We start from the raw sequence: 17340 nt of genomic DNA on the forward strand, positions 1-17340 counted from the left end.
GAAGGCTGGCGAAAGGACCTGGCATTCGAGAAGGACGACCCCTTCTGAGAGGTAGTATGACGGAACGACAACAAATGCTTCCTCTCCTTGAAGACCTTATGGAGCTTGGTCTCCAGGGCGTCCCCAAAAAGATGAGTACCAGAGAATGGCAACCTCAAAGCCATAGAACGCTGCGCAGCATCCGTCTTCCAGCCCCTCAGAAGCAAGTTCCAATGGGCAGCCACCGAGGAACCACAAGACAGCGCAGAAGCCCTGACAGAGTCAAAAGCAATGTCCGAAAGGAACTCAGATTGACGCTCCATCGACTCCAGCAACTCCGGACAACTGATCCCCTCCTGCATAGCAGAGAACAAAGTTCTGAAGTCAGCCAGCAAAGACTGCGCCACATATGCCCCATAGACCCCTGACCGCAGAGCCAAGTGAGAGCCAGCATAGGACTTCTTTAGAGAAGAGTCAATCTTCTTATCAACGCCATCCTGCAGGATATTATCATCAGCCATGGAGGGTCGACCAACCAGGGAAGCAACCACAGAATCCATCTGCACCGAATCAGGCAGGGCAACCTCTAAATCCTGCAAAGGATACAGTTTAGACATGAATCTGGGCACAGAAATATGGTCCAGGTCCTTCCATTCCTTAAGGAGGACATCCATGACAAACGGGTGTACGGGCATAGAAGATGACGCAGGCTTCCGAAACTACGGCAAAACAGTATCCTGGGAGGTACTGGGCACAGGCTCCACAGGGAACCCCATATTCTCCCGAACATGGCAAAGCAGATCAGGCATCAACTCCCTCGAAATGTACTTGCCCTGCAGATCCACCGCACCCAAAGTAGGCTCATCAGAGGAAGCGGAGGAAGAAATATCCAAATACAGGGGGCAGCCTCCCCAGAGCAACCCCCTGCACCCTTCTTGGAAGCCTTGAGACTGGACAGAGTCTCCAAAAGCAGGCGCTTCAGGCGCCTAGAGCCCCTCGGACCAGCACACCGACCAGCAGGCGCAGAATCACAACTGTCGTAGGAGGAAGAGGAGGAGGAAGAGGACCGAACAGGAGAGACATGTTTTCTCTTCCTGTGGTGTTTCCCCATCACAAGCAACGTCTTCAAACACAGGAAACAGCCACACGTAAAACACAGCAACACCAAAGCGTCACAGTATAAACTGAACTCCAGGATAATATATAGGCATGAAAACACTCACCCCCGCAGCTGCAGCCACTTCGAATCCAAAAGGAGGGGCAGAAAGCAGCCTCCCAGCAGTGGCCAATGAGGAAAGCCTGCCATGACACTCGCCGAAACGAGCCGATGACGTCATCGGAAGCGCCATCCCGGCAATCAGGAGAGGGGGCAGGGAACCCGGAGCCCACCCGGGCGCCCGACCATGTGGAAATGAGGCGACATCCGGAAGCGTCCCCCTCCCACACCCGCGGACTCCTCGTCCGTCCGACGACTCCCGACCCTCAGGCCGCAGGAAACACCGCCGAACCGGCACCCGCCAATCAGGGGCAGCCGTACCCGGAGTGGGGGCGTCCACGAGGAAATGGAAGAGAGCGTGTCCCGCCCACAAACACTGGCAAGTGCGGGACGCGCGGGCAGCCGTCTGCTCCTCCCAGCAGCGGTCCGCCCCTTCGGGAGTGAAGTCGAAGAACCGGAAATCCACGGGGACCCGAGAAGCCCCGCAACCCAGGGTCCCCGTCCGGAGGAAAGCACAGAAAGCCCAGCAGCCCGGCTTTTGAAAAGGTCCCACGTAGGTCCATGAGCACCCCCAAGGCCCCGCCAAGGAGGAAACCACAGGACTCCAGTTGCAGGTAAGTGCCCGGCACTCACCCCAGCGTAACCCATCAGTATTCCAACCGACAGGAAACAAAACAGGTTTTGCTTCTGGTGGTGAGGTGTATTATAGCACCTGACAGGAGGGTGGGTGGAGTCTAAAAAGCGTTTCCTGTTTTGTTTCCTGTCGGGTGGAATACCTCATGTGTTATGACTGGGTCGAGGACGAGGGACGTAGAGGTAATCCTTCTCCGCGCTCCCAACAAAGCATGCACTATCTAGTGACATCACGTGCACTCCACCATTCTCCCGGGGCACAAGCAGGCGTCCCCTTCAGTACTTGTTCTTTCCCACTGTTGCCTGTTTCATATCACTGTTATGCGTGGAGAGACATGTTTGCATTAAATTTGCGTCATGAGGAACCCATGCCCTTGAGCTTGACGAGTTTTGTTTTGGTTTGACATCCGTAGAGCCCTGTTTTCACATGACTCACTCCTAACACAGAAGATTAAACTTCTGAACAGCAAATGTGAGGCAAGCCAAGAGCACACCGTTCTGTTTACATTTCAGTGTTTTATTCGAAAATGTCTGCATCTGTACCATATGCTTAAAATCCCACATGAATTGTATACAGCAATAAGGTGCCACAGGTAACAAGAGTGCTGTGGGAACTAAGGAGCCCACACCCCAGTTACAGCACAGATGTTGTTAACACAAGCCCTGGTTATTTGGACCATTTTACATAGAACTCTTCAGTGACTCTTCAGTGTTCTTTCAATAGGGGTGTAGTTGCACACATTTTGCATCCTGCAGCTCATAATCTCTTCTTTACAGTTTTTGTGAATTTAGATGCACACAAATTATAGTACGATTCTGAAAACTAAGATTGTTGGAAGTAATTGTAAGCATGTTTTGAATAAGTTTAGGGACTAGAGATGGTTATAACTGTTATCCTGTATGTATTTCAATTGAGTGTGTTCTTAAAATTCAAGTTCACATGTAAGTTTGCAGTGTAGAAATACCTGCACAATATAAATGAGTGAACACGGTCTGTTTTCACTTTCTTTTTAATAGAAACCTACCCTAACACAAGTGAAGTCAATCCACTAAAGCAAAAAGGATCATTTGAGGGTACTGTGCACTAATTAGGATAAGAAAACAAGCAGTATATTGTCGTTTACCAGTGCATCAAAATAGATAGGTATTGGCTGGGAATAACTAAGATGAAAGAGCAAATGCCAAGGATCCATGCCCAAAAGCATCAGGCATCAAAGTGTGTTGACAATACTTCTACAAGATTCAGACCTCATAATGGTGAGCCTCACATCGAAGGGTGAGTAGCTAACTCTCCTTGAATGCTTAACCCACAGTGCTCCTGTCCTTTCGGGTAGTGGTGTGTTGTAGGAATACCACATAGGCACATACATACATACCCAACTCTTACAGAAATCCACTGGCTAAACAAGGATATTATCTAACTATCAACAATCACATACTTCTAAATTCTAGACAAGGAAGTTCCACAGCACCCAGTCGGATGTCATTGAAATATGAGACTTACAACAAAAAAACTGCTTATTATTAATCACATAGACGAAACCTAATGCATTTACCAATGCTTGTTTGTAAAGACGTTACTGGCGATGACCAGACCCACAAGAATAAACGCTTGGGAAATAAAGTTTCGGCTCTCTTTCACTTTCACGTCATGAGGCAGCAGGAACTACACCTCCCACAAGTCCGCCGGTCCGCGCTGGGGCTGGGCGGCTCCATCCCAACAGGGCGGGGGGGGAATTGCTGGGCAGTTTCGTTGATCCGCCCGCCTCCGATGCTCTTTCCTCCAGTAGCACAGGCTGTGCAGAGCGGAGAGTCGCACGGGACTGAGTCTCTCGCAAGGTCCGAGAGAAGGCTAGGTGGAGGAGTTCAGGATGGGGATCAGAGTGTTTGTTGCCTCCTCGTCATCCTCGGTGCTGGTGAGTCCTTAAGCGAATGGGGTCATGAGTTCTCTCTTCCCGCCACCTGCGGCGGCGGGGATGAGCCTCCGGATCAAGGCAGTTGGCTGTGACAGTCACCTCTGCGGCGTGTGGCTCTCTCTCCTCGAGCCGGGTGGTATGCGCGGGTTCATGGTTGTGTCTGTATTATCTGCTCCAGTTATTTCCACCAGTTCCAGTGTTTATACGTAAGGCATGCCTTTATTTTGGGGATACCTATATTGATCCTAATGTTAAAAATGCGTGCCTTCTTTGAAGTACGCGCCCCAAAATACAGAACGTGTCACAGACCTCGCCTAGTTAAACTGTTCCAATTGAATGACCTATGGCGTGTGAGGCTGAATAAGTCCCGTCCCTGCGGGAAACCTGCGTGTTGCGCACACGCACTTCATGTGCTTTAGTGTATCGATCGATAGAGTTGTTTACTTTGGTATTTCGGTCGCGAGGTTCCGTATATATGTTTGAGTGCATGTAGTTTCAGGTCCGCCTTTTGCATATTACTGAATGTATTTTTCATCGCGTTTTAACTGTGCACAGATCTACCTCAAAATTGGTTTACTTTGGCAGGTGCTATGAGGGAGCGGAGTCTTGTTCCTTGTCCGGGCAGCAACGAGTGTGTCATTTGCCACGTGCTTTACAATGCTGTGACCCGCCTCACCTACAAAATAGTGTCTGCAACCAAGTGGCTACTGGCTGATAACGAATTCTTGTAGATTGTTGAACCAAGGGCTTGTTCAATCTCCTGGTTGCAGTCTCCCATTTTACAGGGGTTGCTAGTTATGTAAAAGCGAAAATGATTCCTGACTTCAAAAGGGCGTTGTTGTGAGAAATGTCAACATTGCACAGCTGCTTACTCGTCAAATGTACCCTTATTGTGAAACTTGGTATGTTAACGTTAATAATACGCGAATGAAGACCTTGCATGCTTCTCACTCTGAAGAGAAAACCATTGTCAGAACTCCAAGGTTACATCAAATCTTGGTCTTATAGTTGTGCTTAATATTAGGTTTCTGTAAAGACTGGACCATTTTTTGACAGCTAAGGTTATTAAACGAGGGATAGAGAGAAAAAACTTGCAGGGTATCACACTTGTAATGTGGGCCAGGTTTGCTGACTGCACAGGTAGGCAGTTCAATCATAATATGACAATCCTTTTGTCTCCGTTCTGATGTCTAACCTCATGTCGGCTTCTGGTCTTAACTGCTATGCCACGCGATGAGGTCGTTCTCTTAATCTGCCACTTTTGCAGACGAGAAACCAATACATTGTTGAGAAACTAAACATTTTAATGGAAACTCTGACCTAGCTGCAATATGATTCTTGTAAAGAGGTTTTGTAGCCACCCAAAGATTGCTAAATGTTGATTTGCCTATTGTGGCAGTGATTGGACAGCCTCTGACAGAGTGCAGCTTCAGTATCACTTTAAGCCCTTGTGCTAGCTGGTGGTAGAGGAAAATGGGCGGCCTGTGTTTTTGTACGGGTTTTAAGTACTTGCTGTTGGTGATAACGCAGGGTAATTCTACCACGTGTGCAAAATATGAAGCCATTTCTAGGCCCGTTCACGCGCTGTCATTCCTATTGCCTTTTCCAGGAAGCGGCACCGCGCGTTTGAATAGAGTTTTCCCGCAGAAGAGAGCAGGATGCACACTGACATGGCGAAGTGCGTCTTGGCATTAGTAGGCGTCATCAGACGACTGCTACAGCACCTGAACCGTTAGACGGCAGTAGTAGCTCTCTAGTAGAGTCTACCTACCACATTACATAACGGCGCCTCCCCACCACATATAGGCTCGGTGATCTCTGTGTACCAGACAACATAAAACCATTGATTCTCCACCTGGTCCAGTATCATTCTATAGCTGCCAGCGCTCCTGGAGGCGATTCCAACTACCTACCCCTGTGTCCAGCGATATTGAAAAACTGTCGGGACTTACAACTAAGCCGATATCTTTAGTCAAATAATTAGAACTACAATAACATATAACGTTGCATCCCTTCCCTCCTCTTAACAAAAAATAATAAAAACGGAAAAGTAAGAATTTAACTGACTTGATGATTACAAAGGAAGGAAACACATTCTTAAGAGTAGTGAAAGAGACGGTATTAACATCCGAGAAGGATAGTACATAACAAAAATCTTGCGAAAGTGCTTTAAAAAAATAAGCAGGTGGGGTAAAGCATCACAGTGGGCTGAGGAGAAGCAACACGAGGGAGTAAACAGGGGCTTAAGTGAAAATAATAGGTGAAAGAGCGCAACATGGAGGGTGGGGGAGAAGGGCACAGGTGAGAGGCAGCCCAAGTGGAGGTGGGTGGAGAGAAGCACAAGTACAACAGAGCAACGTGGGAGGGAGAAAAGCACACGAGGGAGACCGCTGAAAACACCTTTACTTAAAAGTGAGCAGTGGAAGCATAGCAGCCAGCCGATCACATCGATGGTAAAGAGGATATGTTCCCTGGTCAGGACTAACACAAGATGGACAGGCTGAAACAAGGAAATCGTCAAATAGAAATCAGTCAGATAAGAGTGACAGTAAAGCCATCCACTGGTAAGCAATCGCTGGGCTACAAACACTTGTATGATCCTTATAAGCCCACAATGTCTTGCTCAAAGACTGCTTGCGTTGTTTGGTAAATTCAACCTAAAAATGCCCATATAGACTTGATGAAAGAAAGTGACTATTCTATGATAGAGCAGGCTGTCTTGCAGTTTCTATATTGGTTTTGTCCTGTGTTGTTTGACTCTTATTTGCAGCTGACGTGAGTGAACATTCTTCCCCTTTTCTTAATTAGTTGGTTTTAAGTTTTGAGTTCTTGTAACCTACACCAATTATAAGGTGAATGAGACTTAAGTCCCACGGCTGTAAGCCTGTTTCGATCCAGGCTGCCAGAGCGTGAGAACAACTCAGTTTATCAGGCAGCCTTCAAGAAAACCTTGAATAACATCTCCCCTACATGTGACAGTAACATAACATGTGTATTTGTAAAGGGCACGTCCACTCAGAAGGGTATCTTGGCGCTGAATATAGGATGCTTATTGTTAACAAACTAAACGGTACTCATTGTATCGACCTCAGAAGGATGAAAGACTGAGTGGGCCCGCCGGAATTTGAACCTGTCACTATGAAGTCAAACACAGGCGCACAGTGGGTGCACTAAGCCATCAGACCAGTTTTATCCGTGCATAGAAACCCTGTAGGGTAAAATATGCGGTACAGATGTGTCCAGCAGCGTTAGGGTTGTGAAATAGAAGGGAAGTTGGGTCCAAGCTCAACAATATAAAATCCTATTTGGTATTTTCTCCAGTTGTCTTGCTTCTATGATGAAGGAAGCAAGCTGCTCCCCATTTTTAAGGGCAGTTTACTTCTGTAGTGTGGTGGATGTATTTTGAAGACAAGCAAATAAGTAATGAGGCAGAGGCCTCCAGTGTAGTGTGCCACACCCTACATAGCAGCCCAGGCATTTAGACTCCCCTCACATTCCCTGGTGTGTTGCAATTGAACTCTGCACCCCGTAGCACGTAGTGTTTCCCGGTTCTATCGTGCTATCTGCAAAGCTTGCACCGACAGTCATATCAGCTCCAGAGAGCACACAATGTTTACATCTTGAGCAGCCCTTTCACAGTTTTCTTCATGTCCCTGCTGTGGAATGTTCTTCGGTAAACTTCCTCATTAAGTTTCAGGGCAAGGTTAAGAGACGTCAGGAGGATAGTTTTCTGTTTAACTGCCCAGCTATTAGCTGCATAGAATTTAACACACAAGGACAACTGATGGCGCCCCGTGTTGATGTTTGTGATATGAATGCAAAGAGGTAACTAACTGCCAGTAAATTATATTTAAGTTATCAATGCTAAACTGTTATACAGCCATTCCATTCTTTGATATAACTCAAACCTATTGGTATTGTTTTTTATTTTTATGAAGCAGCTAACGCTTGTGTAAATTTAATTGAGGCTGTGGATTGAGTTGTCTCTGGAGTATGTTGCAGCACGCGGTCTGCTTTTGGGTCATATGGTCTGTACGCCCAAACATTCAGCTTGGTCTTTGAGTACATTAAAACCAATTGTACTCCGTGGTGAGGGAATGTGTGGGCTCGAAGATCTAATCTGTTTGTTGAATTTTGAAGTAATTTTGACAATCCCACGTATATGCGGTTACTTAAATATAACTAATGCTTAACCGCTTCTCGATCTCCGTAGGAACCTTCTGTTCATCAGCACATGCACCCCTTATGCATATCCATATGTGTATTCAGGGTTTTGGATCCTGAGTTGTACCTATTTAATTAAAATGTGCTGGCTGTTATACAATTGAGATAGTTTATCTAATAGGCATAACTAAGATTACTTCCCGAACCTGCAATTAAAATAGACCACCGTTTCTTTGTGGGAATACAAATAATCACTTGGAGAGCTGCTACTATGACTTTATTCAACGGCATCAAAGACAATGCCATTTCACATTGTCATAAGCAGTATATCCCAGTATAAGAAGATCACAAATAGTCACGTCCACATCACCATTTATGATGAAGTAAGTCATGAAACACTCAACCGAGGCCAGTTTCTGCATTTTGCTCACTCGTATATGACCAGGTCAATCTCTCTGCCTAGCAATGTAGTCATTACGTGTGACTCAGTTGAATCCACAACATCTATGACTGAACCTACAGACACTAATATGCATGACACAGCTACATCCTTAACCAGTTGAACCAAGTCCAACCATGGCATCCGAGAGTAGGATGGATGGGGATGAATGACAAGGAGGAAGGAAAGAAGTCTGGCCACAATTATGAACAACTTTGTTGAGGAGGAAAAGATGCAATTTGACCAAATTGTTTTCAGAATTCCCTCAGGAAAGCAACTGAACAAGTGCCCGGCTCGCACGCCTCATTCGTCACTCAGTACAATTTGGGATATGGTTTAAAGTGAGGTGTGGAGGATTTTATTTTTCTTTCTTCCTTGATTAACAGTCTTCCTTTCCTTGCCAAAATCATGGAGAAATGTTTTACCCTACAGCTAAATTACTATATCAAATAGAAAGAACTATAGAGCCCTTATCAGTCTGTATTAAGAACAACCCCCCCCCCCCACCATCGGTGAAGTAAGGCTTGACACAGGAAGTTAAGAACTAACTGCTGCCAGATTAGTGCATCCCTGGATTCTTTGTGCTTCCCTTAATGAGTACTTAATCTTTGAAATAGCTGGTAGACCCTTGTTCTCTTGCCTCTCTTTCAAAGTGAGAATACTAAACCCCTATTTTTTTTATCTTCCTTCTTTCCTCAACTGTAAACACAGCACTATTTGTATGTTAAATATCATAACCACAACCTCTATTACTATGAGTATCTGTCTTCTATCCTAACCACATTTAAGTTACTGTACAACTGCAAAATATATTTCTTAAGAACTGAAATGCCAATATAAGTTCACCACTTAATGCAGATGTCATTAGTTCTGTACATACTCATGTAACAAAAGAATGTAGTTACTTGTAACGACTGGATAATTTGCCCTATTTGGATTAGTGATGACTAGTAGTCCACTGCCATCTCAGTATATTGCTATGAATCCTTTATTTCAGCCTATTTGTAGGGTTTGCCTATTGGCTTTGGCATGATTCTATGCCTATTTTGCCTCTTTTTGGGCCTAAGGGCCTAAACTAGAGAGCAGCCATCTTGTCTTCCTGCCTCAGTTGTCTGAGGCGTTTGTAGGTCAGAAGTGATATTTAGAGTTGAGTTGTTATTTCACTAGTTTGGAACCGGTGAGGACCGGCCCTTATCGAAGGAATGTGTTTTTCCTCGGGCTTTAGACGCAACCACAGCCGGCCACTGTGGGAGCGAAGAGATCGCGGGGCTTGGCACAGGAATTCGGTGGGAGGCCGGGTGCTTGCTGGAAATTTTCATGAGCAGAAAGCCTCCCATATTATCATAGAACAGAAGAGCAGAGTTGTCAGATGGTTTTTGGAACTGAAGAGAGTGGTCAGATGGTTTTTGGAACTGAAGAGAGCAGTCAGTTGGTCTTTGGAGTTGAAGCAGTCAGAGATGATCTTTGGAGTTGAAACTGTCAGCTGGAGCTGCCAGTTTGTCAGAATGTATTGAAGCAGTTGCCAGTCAGATAGAAGAGTTGGAGCTGCCAGTTGGAGCTTTTGGAGCAGTTGAACCAGTGGCGAGAAGTAAGCACGTTGGTGATGGTGCAGGAGAGAGAGTCCTGATTCCACCAGAGAGAGAGGAACAGACAGCAGACGTTGGTCCGTTGGTGGTGGTGCCATGGTGATGGAGAGAGTCCTAATTCCACCAGAGAGGGTCAGAGAGTTGGACCCTTCTTAATAGGGTGAGGTGTTCTTAAAATGTTTATTATATCTGTTCACAACTAATCACTTTTCTTTCAGCTATCTATTTGTATGCCATGATTAACCATCTTTACTTTTCAGTTCTTTATATAAATGTATGTGTTGATGTTTGGATTCAATCATTGCGCTATATAGAGCATTAGTCATTTAGATCCTTGTCATTTTGTCATTGTAATAAAGAGACCCCAGTTTGCAATCCTGTTTGTTTATTGTCTCTGAGAGAGAGTAAAGAGTTCCCTTTTGACCAGATGCTGATGTATAGAGGGCTGGGAGACACCCCCACTTGCAGGTAACTGTTGATAACTAGGTACACTACTCAGGATCGGGGATGGATGCAATCTCCTAAGCAGGAATGCCCAATTTGTTGATAGAGCTACCCCACATAGCATAGACAGTCGTGAGACTATTAAGACATCGTCGGGTGACGTTAAAGAATATAAAGTGAGGTGATTATAGGATAAGATATGGAATTCCTTAGATGTTAGTAGTATGTTTAACTACATATGCTTGTAAATAGCTTCTTTTCACTTTCTCAGGTGAGTATTCTAGATATCTTGTAAATAGTGGCCTGAGAAGAGTGTCGTTACGTGACGATTGGGTTAGCCACGGTTGGTGAGCTGCCTGTCCTGAGAATCCGGTCGTTACATACTTCAGTCCATGTATAGTAAGTAGCCCACAATGATCTTGTTGGATAGCAGGACTGTTTGTCAGCCTCACCGGGGACTCCATACCCCATAAACCTGCAGCACTAGGAGGCGCTTTCCGCGAGGAGCAGGGGGAGGAGCCATAGTACTTATCAGCGTTGACATTGCTCCAGCAGCACAGGAAGTTAACAGGCCGTGCCCGGGCGAAGCTCGGGTCAAGGGAAGGCCAGTCCTGCACCCTCAGAAAGAGGCAGGGCCACCCCCTTGGCTCTCTACACTGTATAGGCTGGACATTGACTGGTAAACCTATTTTTGTGGGGCTTTTGCCTGTCTGGGGGTTTCATGTTTCTGGCTTAACTAATTTACTGCTTGCTGTTGCGTGACAAGACTGGTCTCTCTTATTGCCCTTACTACTTTAATGTGTCGTGGGCAAACGGAAAGCTATAGACAACTCCTTGGGTGTGGAGAAGGAACTCTAATCAGCAAGGCATCATCCAGCAGAAAACTGTGTCCTACAAGTAATAGATTAACTGATCGTTGAGGTTGAGGATATGCTTGATAGCGGGAGATCTATCCCGGTTATGCCTGCACCCAGAAGAGCCAAAAATAAGATCCATCAGTTATGTCAAGGGAAGGGAAAACATATGAGTGACCGCCCAAACTATAAAGATGTAGTGCTGACACAATTTTGGAGAGGGAGTCAAGGGCTTTGGACATTGTTGTTGCGCCTGTTTCTTATTCTCACTGATGGCTATTTAGCAGTAGTGGTACCACCTGTTTATGATTCCTGTGCCATCTCGTCACCCTTAGTTATTTGTGACATTGTTCCTACTGATCCGAATGGATCTACGGTGCAAACAAAAGTTGATTCGGTCACTGATCCCGCCGATATTGGCTGTCTGGATGATATTAAGAGCATCGTTGTAATCCTTGGAACTGAATTCAAGACTGTTAAAGTTGTTGTCCTCTCTTTAAATTTAAGGGTGATGGACCTTATTGCCACAAATAATAGCTAAATTGAAAACCTCTTGGTTAGACAATCCTGTAATAACCATATCTGTGTAACGTTTGGTCTATTTGTACGGCCAGTTCACCTAGCTCCGGGGGTTCATCACAGATGTTCACGCCAATAGGAGTTGTCCCCCCCCACCCCACTACACAGCCTCCATGCCCACCCAGACAATCCCTATATGCTCTGTACCCACTTTTCCATATACCAAACAAGGGAGCACTCAATTGGCTAATATCTGTCATGATACATCAAATCATGGCACTTCTAATAGAGCTGCCCTGTTTCACTCTCTGGTATCAAGACATGACATCATCCTGTCTACTCAAATACAGCTCATACTGAGCACGTGTCTGGGATGAACTCTGGGAGTTCTTACCCTAGGGGTGATTATTTAGATCTTCAGCCCAATTGCACACTATAATGTGGTGATCTTAGTGGACGCCCCCCCCCACACACTTAAACCAAATGCCCATGAGGGGTTCCCACGGCTTAAGAATAAAGTGATTTACTGATGTCCGCATTTATACACAAACCTGGTGCGACACAGGGTGGGTTGGGCGTGGCCCCAAGATGTTTAATGGTGATTGTATAGTACCCCTGGTTCTCATTTTCCCAAGTCATTTCAGGATCCTCAAGTGACATGCATTAAGCCTACTAGGGTGCAGAACGGCCCTTTTACCTCTTCTAATAGGTTTGAGGTCCTTGATTCTCTTGAATGGGTAGATTGACTATCTCCCTCTAAGTCTGGGGATAATGTGATAAAGATGGGAGAGGAGGCTGTGGGTCACCTCACCGGGCCTGATACCAGTGATTAGTTTGGGTTTTTTCAAGGCTTGAAGCCCAGTCTAAGGACCTAACGGCTAGATTTGCTCAAATATTTCCAAATGTTGGCCTTTCTGTAAACCTGGTCTCTTAAGACCGCCCCTTCTTAGAAGGTTTTGCTCACTTTTGTTGACCAGTGATATCATCCCCTTCGGGAGGAGCCAAGGCCTGTGCATCATAATTTCATTAGCATTAAATTGTTTTATTGACGAGGTGGAGACCGACTGTCCAAATGTAGGGGCGGTCCTACTTACTTTTTCAGATAAATCTACAATTTTATTATCTGTAATCTCAATGGCCATACCTACCACTCAGATGTAAATCTAACTTGGATTTCGCTTTAGAGAAATTCAAGAAATTTACATCCTTTCTGGGTGTAGACTTAACCAAGAACACCTCGATTGTGGGGATGGGTGATTTTAATTGCCAACAATCACTAGCATTACTTGCCAGAATCATTCCTCTTAAGGTCCCTCTTGTCACTCCAACCTGGGGGTGTTCTGGCCCTGTCCAGTCTCTCAGCTCACTAGTTCGACTCCCATCTGAAGGATCCCTATCCACTCACCTCTGTGTTGGACTTTTTGAGGCTCTACCTCCTCTCCTAAATCGTCAGTAAATGGACCTAGATCTTCAAAAGCCTCCTCACCCTCCAGGCTTTCTTGCCATTTAATCTGTGTATAGTCTTCTACTGACTCATTTTTACTGCCACTCACACCTTTTGTTATGTGTTTTTTGCCCATTGCGTCCCTTGAGATGACTCCTTCTTAACCATTTGCTGATCTATTGTGGCCACCTTATATTTGTTTGCAAATTGAGGGAGAACATGTTTCCTCCCTCCTGCACTTTAAAACTCATCGACAAATCCCTTAGTATTGCTAACACATTAATGTAGCGCCGCCTGTAGCACTGTGAGCTCGCAGCACAGGACTAATATGGCCCGCCCTTTCTCCTCCTCTGCCCCTCCCCTGTCCAATGTAACAGCATCCTTTGTGGCTGCTCATCAGGTAATGGGCCCTTTAGATGCGGTCACTGCGGGGGCACAAACTCCACTTAACAACCTACACCACTGCCCGTTCCTCCCTGCCGCTACTCTTGATACCTTCTTAACTTGAGGTACATTGTTTTGTTTCACTTCGTGCCAGAAAGGTGCACCAGCGAAAATTGCGTTTTTCCCCACTAACTTGCAGAAGTCTAGCTCTCCCACGAAACAGCAAGTACACCAAAACATTTCCTGCAATGCCACCAGCCTCCTTCTTCCTGGATCTGGCCTGGCCCACCCAGGCATGGCCGAGCACCCATGGTTTTATTAAGTCTTACCTATCTGTAGCCCAAAGAAAACCTAGTGCCTCCTTATTGCTGTACTGTCTTCCAACCCTAATACAAACTCAAACGGTGAAGCAGTCATGGGCAGATAAAACACACCCCTGCAGGACTACACCCTAACATTAAGTGCTACCAATACTTTCTACCTAGACTGTCACCCAAGCCAAACCCCTCCTCCGATTCAACTAACCTTTCCTTTCACCATGCCCACTGGACTGCACTACTTGCCCGAAGCACCGTTGGGGGAAGACACCCTAAGGACCTGATCATCTTGGTCTTCCATTTAGACTTGTGGCTTGTTAGGATTTTTGTTTACATATTAGTCTTGTGACTTGTGTTAATTAAACTTCTGCCCATTTTTTTATAGGGCTAAAAGTTGGCTGTATTTGTACACAATAAGAACTCTAGTTTTATTTTACATATTAGTATCATAACATTATAATTAGACCTTTTCGTGTGATATTAACAGCTAACCATATCATTTATTAAGAATCGGGTGCCTCATTAAGAAATTGTCAATGTTATATGTTGTAGCCATCAACAAATGTCCAATACAACCTTTGTATATAATCCTTAGCTGTATGCGGACCTTGTGCATTCATGTCTTCACCTGACATTCTCTGGCCTAACACTAATTTGACCACATCCCCCTGCCCGAATTTTGGCTGAATACTATACTGTATTCTAGTGACGTATATCTCTCTTTTTGTCACCTCTTAATATATAGGGTAGTATGCTATTCGTTGTGAACCAGCAGTTATTTTGAAAGGACCGTACATTGCTGTTCGCTTTGTAAATGCGGGTTTATCCATGCTGCAACTGCTAAAATATAAAACTTTAGTTAAATAAATGTTTTTGGTTCAGGTGTCCCTTCATCTGCGATCTATCACAGTATTTTAGAGGCTTGTGGTAGTTTATTGATGACGCTTTAAATACCCATACAACCTGCTAGGCCTAATCCTCATTTTTGGATGAGTTATCCTCTGATGGCAAAGTGTAGCATTCCTGCTTTTATCTTTTTTTTTTTTTTCCAAAACCTTTTAAAAACATTTTTCTTGGTTTTAAAAACCGTTCTCGGTAGTAGAACATAACATGCGGCAACAAGACATCAGGTACATCATCATTTATGACGTGACACCTGAGCAACAAAGCAATAGCACAGGAAAACATGGCACAACAGCCCTGGGCTAAATAGCAAATTCTGGGCCTCTCATTCCATGTGAAAACAGTGTGTTTTAAGGCTGCATAAGAACGTATCCCCAAAAATGGACCATGGTCTGGTTGTTGAAGATTCCTTCAGTATACACCTGTATCTGGCGCATTCCTTCCAAACTTTATAGTGTTTCTAAGGTTACCCCCCTCGCCAAATAAATCTGGCGTTGCAATCCCATACAGAAGTATATACCCTTAACTCTTGTCTGTATGGGAGGAGCCACCATGTCTTTCCTGGTCTGCACAGTATCTCGTTTAGCAAAGATTGAGCCCAGCCAGAGCAATGCCCTTTGATATGTTGCCCTCTAAGTCGTCTGTGATTTGCAAAATGATATGTTTTGGGATCACTGGGGATGTTCCAGCCCAACACACCCTCCAACTGACCCAGGATCCTGTTCCAGAAGTTTGAAAGTGAGGGGCAGTGCCAGAATGTATGGGGTATGTCTGCTTGTGGATCGTCGCACTTCAGACACTTCCCTGTGGCTATCAGGCCCATAAGGTGCAACCTTTCTTTGGTGTGGTAAACTCGATGAAGTAACTTAAGCTGTATCAATCCTAAATTGGATTAATATTACCACCTCTCTAGGGGCTTCCATGCTTCTCTCCAATCCACACAATCCATCAGTCCCAGCACCCCCTCCCTTCTCTCACCCAGCTTCGGATCCGGCAAGTTGCTTAAAAAATTTGATAAATCTTAGCCAATTTATGATCTTTAATGTTCGTAAGAATCATTATTGCTTCTAGGGGGGGGGGAGTATTCGGGGATGGCCTCCCCTGACTGTATGATCAGTATGAGTGCATGGCGGAGCTTGAGGCAACAGAAAAATTGTATCCGGTGCATGTCATATTCTGCCTGTAGGTTTTGTAAGGACTTAAATGGCCCGCCGTGCATCATGTCCCCCCAATGTGGAAATGCCTGTGGTGTCCCAGGCAGAGAAACCACAAAGGGCTGCTACTTGTGGGAGCCTGTTGCCCCGCCACTGTGGAGTCTCCAGCACCAGCCTTCCTGCCCATCCCATGGATTTCATAGTTGCATTCCAGACCCCAAGATCCACTCTTGTTCACTTTTAGACCAGAATATGATCAGAGGATCTGCAGGGTTTGGAGAATCTCTGGGTCCTAATGACTCTGGATCCTCCAATAGCAGCAGGACATCACCAGCATATTACAAGATTCCATCACTACTCTCTGGACCATTGGAAACCCCGGATAAACACATCCACTCATACCCATGTCGCCAGGGGCTCAATCACTAGCGAGCAACAAAGGGGATAAAGAGCCACCCTGACAGATGCCTCTTTCTATCTGGAACCAATCTGTGGTCACTCTCCCAACGGGCAACTTGGCCTTAAGATTGGTATAAGGCAGGCTCACATAGCCAACAAACTTCGGCCCGAACTCCAAACGAGGCAGAGAGGCAAATAAATATTCCCAATCTACAGAGACAAAGGCCTTCCTAAAGCCAATTAAAAGCAGGGCTCTACGACCAGGGCAGCTGTTCGTAGATTTGTTGGCAACTCTCCTCTCAGTAAAGCCTTCTTAAAGGTTTCCAGCATCAATGGACCGGTCTGAGGCCACACCAGGTGCAAAAACTCTGCTGGGAAATCGATAGGTCCCGGCACCTTAACTGCCAGAGGCCGCTATAGGGCTGCACGCAGCTTGTCCCAGGTAACCTCATCCTCCAGATTTACATTCTGCGGGGGACAAACGAGGCATCAGTAGGTCCAGCATGTGTTCTGTTTTAGCTTGCCCCTAAAATATTTATCAAGTTAGGACGTTCGATATAGCGCATCTGGGACTACTGAATGAAGATGGGAAACAACATGCTTATCACTGAATATCTACTCTCAAAGTTGTGCCAGCTCTCCGCGCAGTGTCTTTGCCTGCATGTGTGCTTTTTGCATAATTAATCAATAAAACAACTTGATAAACCCTCTTAGTTAAATCGCTTGACTTTCCATTTTTACCATTAACTACCCTGACCGGACTGGCTGCCTTGCCCCTAATGTACTGTGGCCATCCAAATAAGTATTGCTTCCAAGTTAAATATATTTAATCTTGTAATCTGGTCCGTACCTAGGGTGATGATATGGATAATATTACAGCTCCCAACCTTTTTTTGTCCAATGGAGTAAAACAAAAAAAGGAACAAAAATGTATCGCGTTTTAGCTAAGTTGCATAGGGGCACATGCATCATTGTAAATTGCATTCGCA

At 45.3% G+C, this 17340-nt stretch overlaps 1 protein-coding gene across 2 annotated transcripts in view; it reads left to right on the top strand.

Annotated features, from left to right (window-relative positions):
- The first annotated feature begins 3569 nt into the window (after positions 1–3569).
- The window catches only part of SH3BGRL2 (SH3 domain binding glutamate rich protein like 2), a 200557-nt gene continuing 186786 nt past the window's right edge, over positions 3570–17340 (top strand). Inside the window, exon 1 of one of the 2 annotated variants that reach the window (XM_086926542.1) lies at positions 3570–3744. In XM_086926542.1, the coding sequence (XP_086782668.1) occupies positions 3700–3744 (45 nt within the window). In that variant the 5' untranslated portion in view covers positions 3570–3699. The remainder of the gene's footprint in view (positions 3745–17340) is intronic. The other variant, XM_086926543.1, reaches the window with a different exon arrangement.

This window comes from Lissotriton vulgaris, chromosome 6 (assembly GCF_964263255.1).
Source record: "Lissotriton vulgaris chromosome 6, aLisVul1.2, whole genome shotgun sequence".
Lineage (NCBI taxonomy): Eukaryota > Metazoa > Chordata > Amphibia > Caudata > Salamandridae > Lissotriton > Lissotriton vulgaris.